This window comes from Sipha flava, unplaced genomic scaffold (assembly GCF_003268045.1).
Source record: "Sipha flava isolate LNK unplaced genomic scaffold, YSA_version1 41_pilon_pilon, whole genome shotgun sequence".
Lineage (NCBI taxonomy): Eukaryota > Metazoa > Arthropoda > Insecta > Hemiptera > Aphididae > Sipha > Sipha flava.
The window spans coordinates 2866716-2880175 of record NW_020273144.1 but is presented as its reverse complement, the minus strand read 5'-3'; the positions used below and the strand labels follow the sequence as shown (position 1 = coordinate 2880175).

Here is a 13460-nt window from a genome sequence, read left to right as displayed (position 1 = left end):
TTTTATTAGTTAATATATAGAGTACCAGTTGGGTTTTCGTTAATGTATGTAATTTATAGTCATTGTATAAGACCACGACTGCTTTAGGAACCATAAACGGTAAATAAAAACAACTTTAAGCGAGGTCACGATTCAGTACATGTACAAAAAAAAGTCTATTGCGCTCAGTGACGTGCCGTCGCAGATGAAGATATTTGTGTTCGAAAGGCATCAGGATCTCAATCACAAGGTAATGGTCGAGGGTTTTTCAAGTGTCCATGCCAACAAAAGTGTATTAGTAAACGGTGTAAACGGAGCACTTTGTAACTCTAAATGTCACCGAAAAATTAATGTACTTACTAATGAATAAAAATTATACTTTAATAATGTAGGATGTGTTTAAATTGACTTAATGTTGACATTTTATTTTTATCTCAAATATTTAATTTGCTTAATATTTTAAACATTTTAATAATTCCAATAAATTAACGTTGTACAAATCAGAATAAACTTTTTATAAACGGATTTAATAAAATTTTATAGACATTAATTATTAAATATATAGTCAGTGTGTAGAATAACTTACTGAAGTACGAATTTTCGGATTCGTTCAATAACTAGTTATTTATTAGAATTATGGAATTGTGTACCTACGTAAACGCTAACATACATGTAATTAAACGAGTTCATATTAGTCCTCTAAAAAGTAACACCAGTGCACCGTTATTACTGCGGTAATATATAGCGCATTAGATAATAGTATATGTGACAATTGAGATGAACTGACGTGTAACATTGTACACATCTCGTTCCATCGTATTTTTATAGCTCTTTCTCTCCTTCTCGTCTGCCGTTTCTTTTCCTACGCCTTATCACTTAGAACTATAACTACCGTACGTCACGTCCAATCAAATGTACAAAAAAAAGACGGCATCGTCCTTACGATTTTGTTCCAGCCCTTGATTCCGTAATAGCAGACGGACTGCGTGTTCAAAGCGTAATACAACAGTCGCGACTGCAGTTTCATCGGTGTCGATACAACATATAAAGCGTGGACAAGGATTTTAAAGACCGCATTAACAATTAACGCGCGTTCGCATTTCGGCGGCGGTCGCGGACGCCGTGGATGGTTTCAGGGGTTCGACTCGATGATAAGAAGGGTAGTTGGGGAGTATGCAGATGGGTTGGAGAAAGGCAAATACGTACGGCGGACGTAGTAGAGCTATATGATACGACTACTACTGCACGTGCGTATACGGGTAGGGAATACGGTGGAGTCTAGTTTATTGCACCCGCGTCGTAAATATTAATAACTGTACACGGCATTATACATAGGTAAGTACCGATGGAAAACAGAAAAAGAACAAAAAAAAAAAAAAAAAAATTATTGACGGTTTGTTTGTCCGGGCGCGTACGGCGATACACACGTCTCGTGTACATTGTACCTACAGAGGACGCCGTGCGAAGGGATCTAAAACGTGTGTTGTTGCGACGGTCGTCACATATATTTATCGTGTTTGCTTAACGGTTTAAGTAGACCGCCGCTGCCGTCATGCGACAGTCCCAGGTATATAAATTATACACGAGCACGTTAATAATATCTAATTCAGTGCGGGTATAATTTTTTTTTCAACCCTTTTGTATAATTCATTCGACTCGGAGCTGGCACGGACGGTCGTGGCGAAACCACGTCGAGTAAATATTGGCACAAGGGGTTGCGCAGTGTATACGCGACGACCTAAAACATTAATTGCCTAGTGCCTATGCGGAATATTTGTGTGTGTGCAGGAATAGAAACGAATATAATATATAGAAAAATAAACACACACGAATTAGTTAATATAAGCATACAAGCAAGTATTGGTGCACGCGCGCCCGCCGTTCTATGTAAACCGAACACAATCAATATTTATAGTTGAAAAAAAAAATTCATTGTTCTAACCGATGACTGCACGATACACCTGCGGGTATACAGAAAAAAATCGCAATAAAACCAACGATTACCAGAGTATTCGGTTGTAAATCTTTAATCTCGATTGTCGATAAGGATTAAGTTTTCATTCGTATCGTTTGCAACACATTGCACTCAATGCGTACTATAAATTTCGTATGACATAATATTATTTTTGTTTACATCCGCCCACCCAAATTCGTAACTATCGAAATATTAATAAATATTATCATTTCGAAATATCCTTTTTAGTTTCGTACGCATGGTAAACCGCAACGATAAGCGATGTGGCTTATTATAGGTGGGAAGGAAGGATTGCACCATGAAATTAAATATATATTATGACAATGACAGTATCAATAAATACATAATAATAGTGTATGTGTTATTATGTTCACGGTACATAGAACAGAATATATACGACCGTAGATTAAGTCTGGAGGATAAAGCTGTACTATGTAGCGAACCATAAATAACAAATATCCACCCGAGGATTCAATAAAATACCCTGCAATAAAAGGGTTTAAACCTAAACATGTAGGCGCAATATATTCTGATTTCGATATCTTCGGAATAATATGCGACCGAAAACGTCGTTTGCGTAGATAAAAGAAACCATTGCATAAATTTAGCGAGGACACGAGTAAGAAATAAAAGTATGCACAGTACCTATGCATGTGTTTTCGTACTATTTATTGCAGGTGCGTTCACAAGAAGGGGTTTTAGGGGTTCAATCCTTACTGAAATTCAGGAAAATTATTAAATATGTTTTTATACAGTAAAAATGGTATACTAAATATATAATTACGAAACTAAAATCCCTCCCAAAATATACTTTTCTGTACGCGCCTGATTTATAGACACATATTATTCTAGATTTATCTAATGAGCCCTGATCATGTTGTACTAAGGAATTGAAAACCATTTACGACGCGCAAGTGACATCTGGTAATGAGGGTGTACGAGGAAATAACTTTTCGCTCGAATTTATTATCGCGCAAAGGTAAGAGAGGAACAAGAAAGGAGAACGAAACCCGCGACGATACTGACGGTATACCCGGTATAAATATGCGACACGTAGGTCTGATAAGAAAGGAGGAAGAGGGATGATATCACCAGGGCCGGAATTTTCGAGAGGGCCCGAAAATTAGGGACTGCAAATTATTGAAAATTAAACACAATTAATGATAAGAATTTAATGAACACTGCAGAAAAAATTAAGATATACCCCCGGGCTCGGGTTTCTCTTTCCACGGCCCTGGCGACACGTGTAATAACCGCCGTGCCGTTTCGTGTTTCAGATTGCATAAAGTTCGGCATCAGCCGTCTCGTGGAAAAATTCAACGACGGCCATTCGGCATACGACACGTCGTACGCGAACAACAACAACAACATCACCAAGAGTCTCAACGAACCGGAGACCGATCACCGTCGCGGCGGTGACGACGATGACGAACGCGAAGCGAAGATCCGGTGCACCAGGGAGCTGGCGGCCAAGATCTGGTCGCCGTTGCGCAGCCCGTCGTCGCCGTCCACGTCATCCGAGCTGGACGTGGAGAGCAGACCGGCCACTTCGCCGGATATCGACGTGACCAAATGCACCAGCCCGCCACCGCCGCCGCCGCCACCTCAGCCCGCTGTGATGGTCGTATCCAAACCGCCTGCTCCGCCGACGATCGTACAACCGGTGAAGAACTCGGAGGCGTTCAGCGTGAGCGCGCTTCTCAAGCCGGACGCGCCCCGGTCCAGGCAACCGTTCAACCATCACCACCACCATCAGCACCAACAGCACCAACAGCACCAGCAGCACCAGCAGCAACAGCAGCAACAGCAGCAGCAGCAGCAGCAGCAGCAGCAGCAGCAGCAGTCGGTAGCAAACATGGCCGCCGAGACCATATCGGTCACCAGATCGCTGCTGTATCCGACCGTCCAGTTCCCGGACTTGATCAAGGACACCCGGAAGGAGGTGCACCTGCTGCCGTCCACGGCCAACTCGCTGCTCCAGAAACATTTCTCCGGGTTCAGCTTTCACCCGCACTTCTACTCGGCCGCCAACATGTTGAACCCGTCCGCGAGTTCGCCCGAACACGGGACCGGCGACGTGAACACCGACAACAATCACAACCTGCTCACCAGCTCGTTGTACCTGAGCCTAGGTGCCGTCCAGGCCGCGGCCGCAGCCGCCTTCGTCCACCCGTTGTCAGCCGCAGGTACGTTTCGCATTTTCGCCGTCGACCGACTCGTGTTGTTCCGTTAAAAGCGTTTTCCTAAAATCGCTTCATACGTTTCTCATCCAACTTATTCGTTTTTATGGCCGAGAACTGTGATCCGTGTCAGTTCGATTATTGTCGACAGTGCCAGATAACCCATTAGGTGGAGTAGGCTCCCGCCTTAGGGCCACACTCGTTTAAGGGACACTGTGAAAACGGAAAACTATATTTTTTTTATTTAATAATACCTGTATTTTGTTTACTAATTTACGAAACAAAAGTCATTATGAAATATAATATATATTAAGTTATAGGTGTTATATGCAGTAATAATAATAAAATTATTTTGAAAAAAATAGAAATAATATAATAATGAATTAATTTTTCTTGCAAATAAAAACTTTAATAAACATGGTTTTATTTATTTATAATAGTTGGTTATTATTAAAACTGTTTATTTTAATTATTGGATAGTAATGCTAAAGGTATATGTAAAAAATAATTTTGTAGGGCTCAAAGTTTTGATTGCCTAGGGGCCCACAAATATTTAATCTGGCACTGATTTTCGAGCCTCGGAAAAATAATCCAATAGAAACCGAACCCAAATCCATTTCCTAGTCACAACGCATATTGTTTCGACGTCCGTTATAATGACATAATGATTAGAGAATACTTTTGTTGCTGAATTATAGAGGGAAAAATATACCATTAATAGTTTTTATTTTAATTTCGTGTTCACATATACAATAGGGTTTGGTGGAAAATATTTTCTCATTTTTTTACATGTACATAGAATAAATCCCAACTGGATAACAAAATCATATTCTCCGATCGCGTTATATAAATAATAAACTTAATTATACTTTATTTCAGACGTGAAAAGTCCACCTTTCTAAACTAACATAATAATCAAACAACAATAAATAAAATATAACGTATTCCCTTTAAATAAGACCACCGCGACCATGATGTATCCTATACGATTCGATAAATACGTTTTCAACATTTTCTCAAAAATATTTTCATTTGTACAATTGCCACGAAATCCTAAATACATGTGCGATTGAATTGTACATCTTTTTTGCCGCTTTCGGCAGCACACTGATCGTACGTACAAAATTCTACGATTCTTTACGACAGTGATGTCCAACCTTTTTTCTTTGGCGGGCCACTTTGGTAAACAATTATCCTCAAGCGGGCCACTAAGTATAAAATTACAAAAATAATCTTATATATTGAACTTGTTTTCTTATCTTTTATTGTCTATTGAAAAGATTATGAATTAAGGTACACATTAGTTTGATTAGTACGTTATTTTAAGTACACGAATGATATCGATATTTAATTTTAAAGTTTGCATATGAAAATGTCAGACAGAAAAAAACGCAAATATATTGATGATTGCCAAATTTTCAATGGTCTATAAATTACTTTTTTATTGAAATTAATGGAGAGCCATTTGTCTTATGTGTCATGTAACGGTTTCAGTTTTTAAAGAATTTAATATCAAACGACATTATGAATCAAAAAATGTTCTTACATTTTTAAAAAAAAATTTTTATTTTAGAAAATTCGTAACGAGCCACATATGGCCCGCGGACCGCGGGTTGGGCACCACTGTTTTACGATATATTATTTAAGTATGGCATCGGAATAACATAAATTAGTATAAAATCAGTTATACCTTAAAAGGTATAAAATCAGTTAATGAGAATAATTAAACGTACACGAAGGTAAACAATTATATAAATATCAAGTAAATAAGCTAATCAATAACAGTATAATATACAAGTAGAATTCGGATAATATTATAAGTAGTTTTTAATAGAATATTACTTCATAGACGGACGTTCAGTTTTTCCGACCACCTAATCACATTTTCGCCTCATTATTCGGATATGTCTGGAGTCACCATTATTTTTATCGAACATTGTACAACGGTTCCGACTTAAAATTGTATATTATAACTACGTGACAATACGCATACAGGTATGACTTCACCGGCGACGAATCCTTTCCATTCGTCGAGTCAACAGACGTCCAGTGGCGTGGTATCACATCCTTCAGCCGAAGACATGATGAAATTGCGACAGCAGTTCGCACCTGGTGCCAATCAACCCCTCGCCGCCGTACCACCATCGGATCCCGGCGGCCATCTTCGCCATCATCACATGCTGATGAGGGGCTCCGTTTTTGGTGACGTATACTCGTGCATCAAATGCGACAAAATGTTCCCAACTTCACACGGTCTGGAAGTGCATTCCAGGAGGTCTCACAACGGAAAGAGGCCGTTCTCCTGCGAGCTGTGCAACAAATCGTTCGGGGCCGAGATAAGCCTAAACCAACACCGGTTAGTCGTGTCTATTCCATTTTATTATTTTATCCGGTGTTCGCGATTTTGCATTCAAAGCGTTTAATACTACTATACTATCATCGCTAAAATTATTTGTACATTTGTCTGGCGGTTACTGCATAGGTTACGGCCAATAGGGAAAAGTGGTCATGTTAAAATACGTGTCGTCGCGAATTACAAAAAAAAAAAACCTTTACAAAGCTCTATTCTAATTTGTTAGATTTGTGTGTTGTTCGCAAATTGTACGAGTTAGTATTTTAATAATAACGAGTAAAAAATAAATAAAAATAAATATTATCTAGAAGATAGTAGTAGTCTTATTTGTGTGAAGCCATTTCAACGCAATGATGATTATAATATACGCTCATCAGATAAAATAAATTTATTCCAAAATAATCTAGAATTACGGAATAATGTAACGATTAAAAAGATATTATACAAATATTAGAGTATACGAATATTTTTAATAATACGTTTGTTCATTTTTTCTTTTTTAACAATAGATGAGTTTTTAAACAGCGATTCCGTCACTATTATTACGTTAATATGACTTCGCATTGTAATTTTTAGATTTCTTTTCGGCTGTGCCGTATTTGTATACAGTGTTATGGATAATTTTTGACGTTCGGTCGCAAGCCCAAAACACTGTTAATAAAACGTACACTTATTAATAAGAATAATGCGTTTATACATGGTGATTCGTTTTTATTATGTGTTCCTTCGTTTAAATGAAATCATATAATTATTGAACTACTATCGTACGTACTTCGATTTTACTGTACTCGTGGCCGCGGTATTTTGCAGATGGCTCTGTTGTCGAAGGTCGGCGCACAACGTGGAAAAACTGTTCGAATGCAAACAGTGCGGTAAAACGTTCAAGAGGTCGTCCACTCTGTCCACGCATTTACTGATCCATTCCGACACCAGACCGTATCCATGCCAGTTTTGTGGTAAACGGTTTCACCAGAAATCAGACATGAAAAAGCATACGTACATACACACCGGTAAGCGTTTTACGAATAATAAAATAAAATGAGAGACAATGTAACGGTACTGTTAGGTATTCGTCAACGACAGCGAATGTCCGCCGATAGAGTTATCTAGTGGAATTCTTACGGTATAAGCGGCTAAATTGTCTCTGAACTAGATACTCTAAAGTTCCTAGGTTAATATCTTTAGCCCTGTTGGGGAACTCCGAGGGACCATCGATCTCGTAAAATATATATTTATCAAATGAGCAACACAAAAATGTTTTTTATTTAAAATATAGTAATTAAATATATACAATTGATTGTTGTACCAAAGTGTTGAACAATGATGATGACCGAATGGAAGGATGGCACACACGAATGTACTTGATACTGTAAAGATTTTAAGTTACTCGCGCAAGACGGTAATAAGTCAACTGATGCTATGCGCATCGTGATTGACCGTTAACGTCGTGAGCTGACTCTCCCCGCAGCATACAATAATGTATTCAATATCTGAGCTTATTTTGCTAAACAACGGAAAACCTTTAGACTTGCATAAAGGAACCGTAACAAGAGAAAGTTAGCGAGTGATGAGACAGATAACTAATATAGAGAGTTAAAGAGACAAGCAATACACTATGGATTATATAAAATGAATAAAATATGGGACGCATCACCGCGGGGGCTTGTTTTTGATGGGATAACTTTTGCCAACTAATTTGTCGAGAAAACGGAGGGTCGTTTAAAGGCCCGTCACAGTAATCCTTTTCCTTTGACAGCCATTAAAACGAGTCAATTAGATCAACAAGCCAAGACGGTAACGTTGCAATTTTCCTCTCCGCCAACGCTGCCGTCACCCATCTTCGTATTTTAACATGTTGTCGCCCCTCACGTTTTATTTTTGAAACCCACCCCTTTTCTCTCCCTCTTATTCTCTTTTCTTTATACTCGACGATATTGTAGGATTTCTGAGCCCTCGTTTACACCTATATACTCCTTCTTATCTTGCCAGTGGCTACACTACAGAGCTATAGATCAGAAACAATTATATAATGGTTGTGGACTTGGAAACAAAAATAGAACGATGTATAGAGAAACAGAGAGTTTTTTTGATAGTGGCCAAGATAAAGTTTCTTGCACGACCAACGAGATAAATTTAGCATTTCTGTTTTATATATAAAACGACATACCGAAGGGTTGATACTTATTCTGATTAATTGTTAAACTGAACGACCGTTGTTGGGACATAAGTCTTGCGGAAAAGATCGTCCGGACGCTATTAATTGTCACCCTCGGTAATTATAGTTAATTCCTCTTAATATGAACACCGTTCTCTTGCTTTTCGCCACAGTACTACCCCTTATCCAGGTAAATTATCCGCTAATTACTCGTTAAGGATCCAGCATTTATCAACAATCAGTTTTAATTTTAGTTGGGTAGGTTTATTACTGCTGCAGCTATGATGTTTTCGAGCAGGACCAGTTTGGTTTTTTTTTTTTATAATATTTTTCATCAGGCAGTTAATTGTTGTTAGAGTGGTTACATATATGTGCGTTGGCATTATTACATTATTACAGTCGGTTTTTAATGTACTCGCTGGAACGTAATTAAAAAAAAATTTAAATGAAAATGTATAACACAATCATTTTCATATGATAAAACCTGAAACTTTGATAATGTCTATGTAAAAATAATAATAATAAATTAATAACAGCATCAAATTGCATTTTTACTTATTATTTTATACCACGTTACAATGCATACTATAATATTTTGTCTTTTACATTCCATTCATTAGAAAAGATTTCAAATAGTTTTTAAAAAAATTAACGGACTCTCGTTTTTTGACAGCCGAATTGCAACTGTGTGCCACGATTTCTTTGATGTTATATCGTACATATTATCTTTTTAAAACAAATCGCAAAAGGACGTAGTACATGAATTCCTATGTATTTCACTTGAAATAAAAATAAATGTACAATATTTTACTTTTTAAATGGTCAGGCTTCTCCTCTACGCACCTCCCCGTATAAACACCGTGCTTACATTGTTCATAATGAAACAATAACCATATACTACACGTGTATACAGTGTATTTTATCGTACAGTACAATTATTATATTTTTTTCATGTACATTTTTAAAAGAAATTATTTATCAATAGCCATTATTTAAAAAAAATCGTATATAATATGTTAGTTATCATGTTGCACGCAATATTGTTCGCCATAAATACGATGGTATATAATATTTATTTATAATTTATTACGTTTATTAATAATACAAATTATGTGTTCTTATTAAAATTTAAGTAAATATTTTAATAATCAATAAAAAAAAAAATCTTTTTTAAATAATTCGTTTATTTCAATAGTTTAAATTATATTTGTTCTTCTTTGAACACAGATAAATATTACATATACCCGTACATTTTATCGTACAGACTCATGTGGAATTGATACTATAACTCGTATCTATCGACTCAGGTTTAGCATTAATATTCATTTTAAGTATAAACATATATTTTCTGTCTGTATACATGTTTTGAAAGCATGTTAATGACGGATGTATAAATATCTAGATTAATAATTACAAACATTCAATTATAAACATGAACAATTATAACGCTTTGCGTATACAATATATTATTTCCGTATATCTACACCGCATGTTTATAATACGACATTTTAAAATAAATAAAAATGTTCGAACCAAAAATACAGAAGTAACTAAACAAATGAACTTTATTTAATGACCTAAGGCTGTAAGTGAATACTGTATATTGAAGACCATAGATTTTCCCGCTCAAAAAGTAATTTATTAATTTAATGTTCAAAAGAATATGTATAGTTTTTTTTATATTATTATTCGAGTGTTCGCATTTTACTGTCACAAGGTTTCTCTTTACACATCCAATTAAAACGAGAGAGAAAAAAATGCTAGAATTAAAAAAATATACACTTAGGGGAACAAGAAAAAAAAAATAAAAGAAATTAAACAAGAGGGAAAATCTCCGGTAATTTCGAAAAAAAACCTCTCCCTCACTTGACCGACCTGTGTTCAGAGTGGAATTTTTTTCTTTTTAATTTCCCGAAAGTGGGTGCTTATAGAAATTCAGTTGATTAAAAAAATTAATTGAGAAAAGTGAAAATTTGTTTTTCAGTCACGAGAAAAAAAAAACTGGTTTTAAATGTGTCTATCGAGGAAATGTGTTCGAATACTCGAGTTCATTATATAATGTGAAAATTATCAGCAAAATTGATTGATCAGTTTTTATATATAATACGTATGTCGATAAAAGTTACACGAGATTTCATCTACTTTCCATATATACTTAAGTATATATATATAAATATTGTCACTTACAATCCAAACCAATTGCGATTACTTTTTGAAAAAACAAATTGTGTTTTAATGTACTATTAATCTTCTTAATTTATTTTTATCGAGTTAAGTATACTTGCTGAGAGTAATTCACGTGTAATTGATTCTATATCGGGCGAACAAATACACACTCGCACGTACATGCTGTTTTATTATATACATATATACCATACACATGCACACTTATCGTGTGCGTGTAGTCGATGAAGTGTAATACATTCACTCTTTATTGTCGTCTACAAGACGAATTATTTCGTAATTTTATAAAACAATGAAAATTCTAATACAGTATACAATCATATATATGAGGTAGGTTAAACTGTTAATGTTCAAACTAATGCACCAAAAAATAAAAAAGTATTAAAAATATCGAAAAATCGAAAATAGATATATTAATATAAAATATAAAAATGATAAAAATGGAGTTTAAAATACTAAATTTCCTTAATTTGAGTACACATAAAATCGTATGCCTACCATGCAGGTTTAAATATTAACCATTGATATAGTGACCTAGTAACTTAAAAAATTGTTACCAATGGGTACTACTTTTTGAATGAAACTACACGGTATGGATAGCAAATATATTTTATTTAATATTTAAGATTAACAGGTTTACCTATCTACGAGATAAATATCTATCAATATATATATATAAATCTTATTATTATCTATCTACTCGTATTTTATAATTGTTGATATTCTTATAAAAATAAATTAAATTCGTATTAGTCAGTAGTCCTGAATATACATATATAAATATATACGATTATATGTGTATAATACACCCATATCTCGTGCGGTAAAAGTATTTAATGGCAGTTTTAAGTATTAAGGAAGAAGGGTGGTTTAGAAGAAAAGTCAACATCTCCTGTAATCGGAGTTGTTATACTACCACTAATACTACTAAAAACTGGTGTACATAAATACTGGTATAGTAACGTGTCGGCGTGCACCAGCGCCACGGGTGAAGTTTATTCACCGGGATTATCGTGGGGATCACAACCGCTGCCGACACGACGTTTATCGCCAGTTTTTATCGATAACACAAAATGCTCGTCGTGTGTACGTGCGTTAATAGTTATCCGCAATTTACACTGACGATTATTACATCAGTTTTTAAAAAAACCAGATACCAGGGTTATCGTACTTAATTTGCGGCACACGTCTCCGAGAACCGTCAATCGATAAACGCGGCAGGATACGAGATGGAACTTGATCGAGAAAGAAAAAAATTAAATAGCAATTACGAAGAGGAAAATATATATTATTAGAACATTTCGAATCAATCAAGAACGTGGTACTATCTTAATGTTATTAGGTGTTGTATTAGGTGATTCTAGTATGTTGACCAAAAGATGAATGACGTACACGTCGCGGGGACGATGTTGTTTGGATGATAACAGTGTTGAGCTAATGCAGTTGGATGGGCGAGACGAACGAGGTGTGGAAGAAAGAAAAAACAATTGTGTTTTAATCGAAAATCAAGTGGGTGTATATGATGTTTGCGTTGAGATCTAATGAAAATGTTTCCGCGCGGCGACGACAGCAGTGGTGTGCAGCAGACAATATAGTAGATAATTTAAGTACGTACAAAACAAGGAAAGTTGTGATAAACTTCACTAGACACACTCACATCACGCCCTGACACGCTAACCTGACGCTATGACAAAACGAGTTTCTTCGAGTGGATGCGAACGTATAAATGTCTATAAATGTATATACTCGCAGCGGGTTGCGGTAAAACGGAAGTAAATACTATATGGGCGTGGCGGTTGTGGTTTTGCGAAGTAAATATGTAAACACACCTACACACACACACACACACACACACACACACACACACACACACACACACACACATAATATATATATAAACGGAAACGAAAGGTATATTTGAAGGAAAAAGGAGGAAATCGAAGGAAAGAGAAATAACCTGTGTGTGTGTGTGTGTGTGTGTGTGTGTGTGTGTGTGTGTGTGTATGTATACCACCAGTAGCAGTCGCAGCCTATACAGCCTGTCCGAATCCATTTAGAGTGAACTGAAATAATATTTTTGTAAGCAGCTTTGCTCGAGTGGATGAGGCCACTTTAATATAATCCCTCGCTGTTGAACCTCATCCCCGAAAACCTCTCACCACCACCACCACCACCACCACCCGTATACCTCCATTTATATACAGATGTATACAAGTGTGCGCGTGTGTGCACATCGAATTTTAGAGAGCTACTGCTGGTAACCGCGGGAAAACACTTCGTGAAAGCGGTGAGTAGATTGATTTTAGTAAACCTTCTGCCAAACTTTAACCTCTCACTTTTCCCTCCCATCCCTATCGCCCACACACGCACGCGTGCGCACACGTATTCTACCAGTCACTACCTACCTAATCTAATTACCGACTTGTGTACGTACTTTGGGGCGTATCTCACCCTCCGCACCCTCTGCGCACCCTTGCAGTCGATTCTGCAACAACGGCCCACCTGGAGTCACGTGGTTTTCCCGTCCGTTTACTTTATTGCGAGCAGCCTTTTTACACACTACTTGCTTTCTCTCACTCTCTCTCTCTCTCTCTCTCTCTCTCTCTCTCTCTCTCTCTCTCTCTCTCTCTCTCT

The 13460-nt window shown here is 36.5% G+C and overlaps 1 protein-coding gene across 1 annotated transcript in view; it reads left to right on the top strand.

The window, feature by feature from the left end:
- Positions 1-13460, top strand: part of LOC112688937 (Krueppel-like factor luna) — a 66378-nt gene that overhangs the window by 27327 nt on the left and 25591 nt on the right. Inside the window, exons 2-4 of the mRNA XM_025562374.1 lie at positions 3232-4140; positions 6130-6490; positions 7298-7497. Coding sequence (XP_025418159.1) covers positions 3232-4140; positions 6130-6490; positions 7298-7497 — 1470 coding nt within the window. The remainder of the gene's footprint in view (positions 1-3231; positions 4141-6129; positions 6491-7297; positions 7498-13460) is intronic.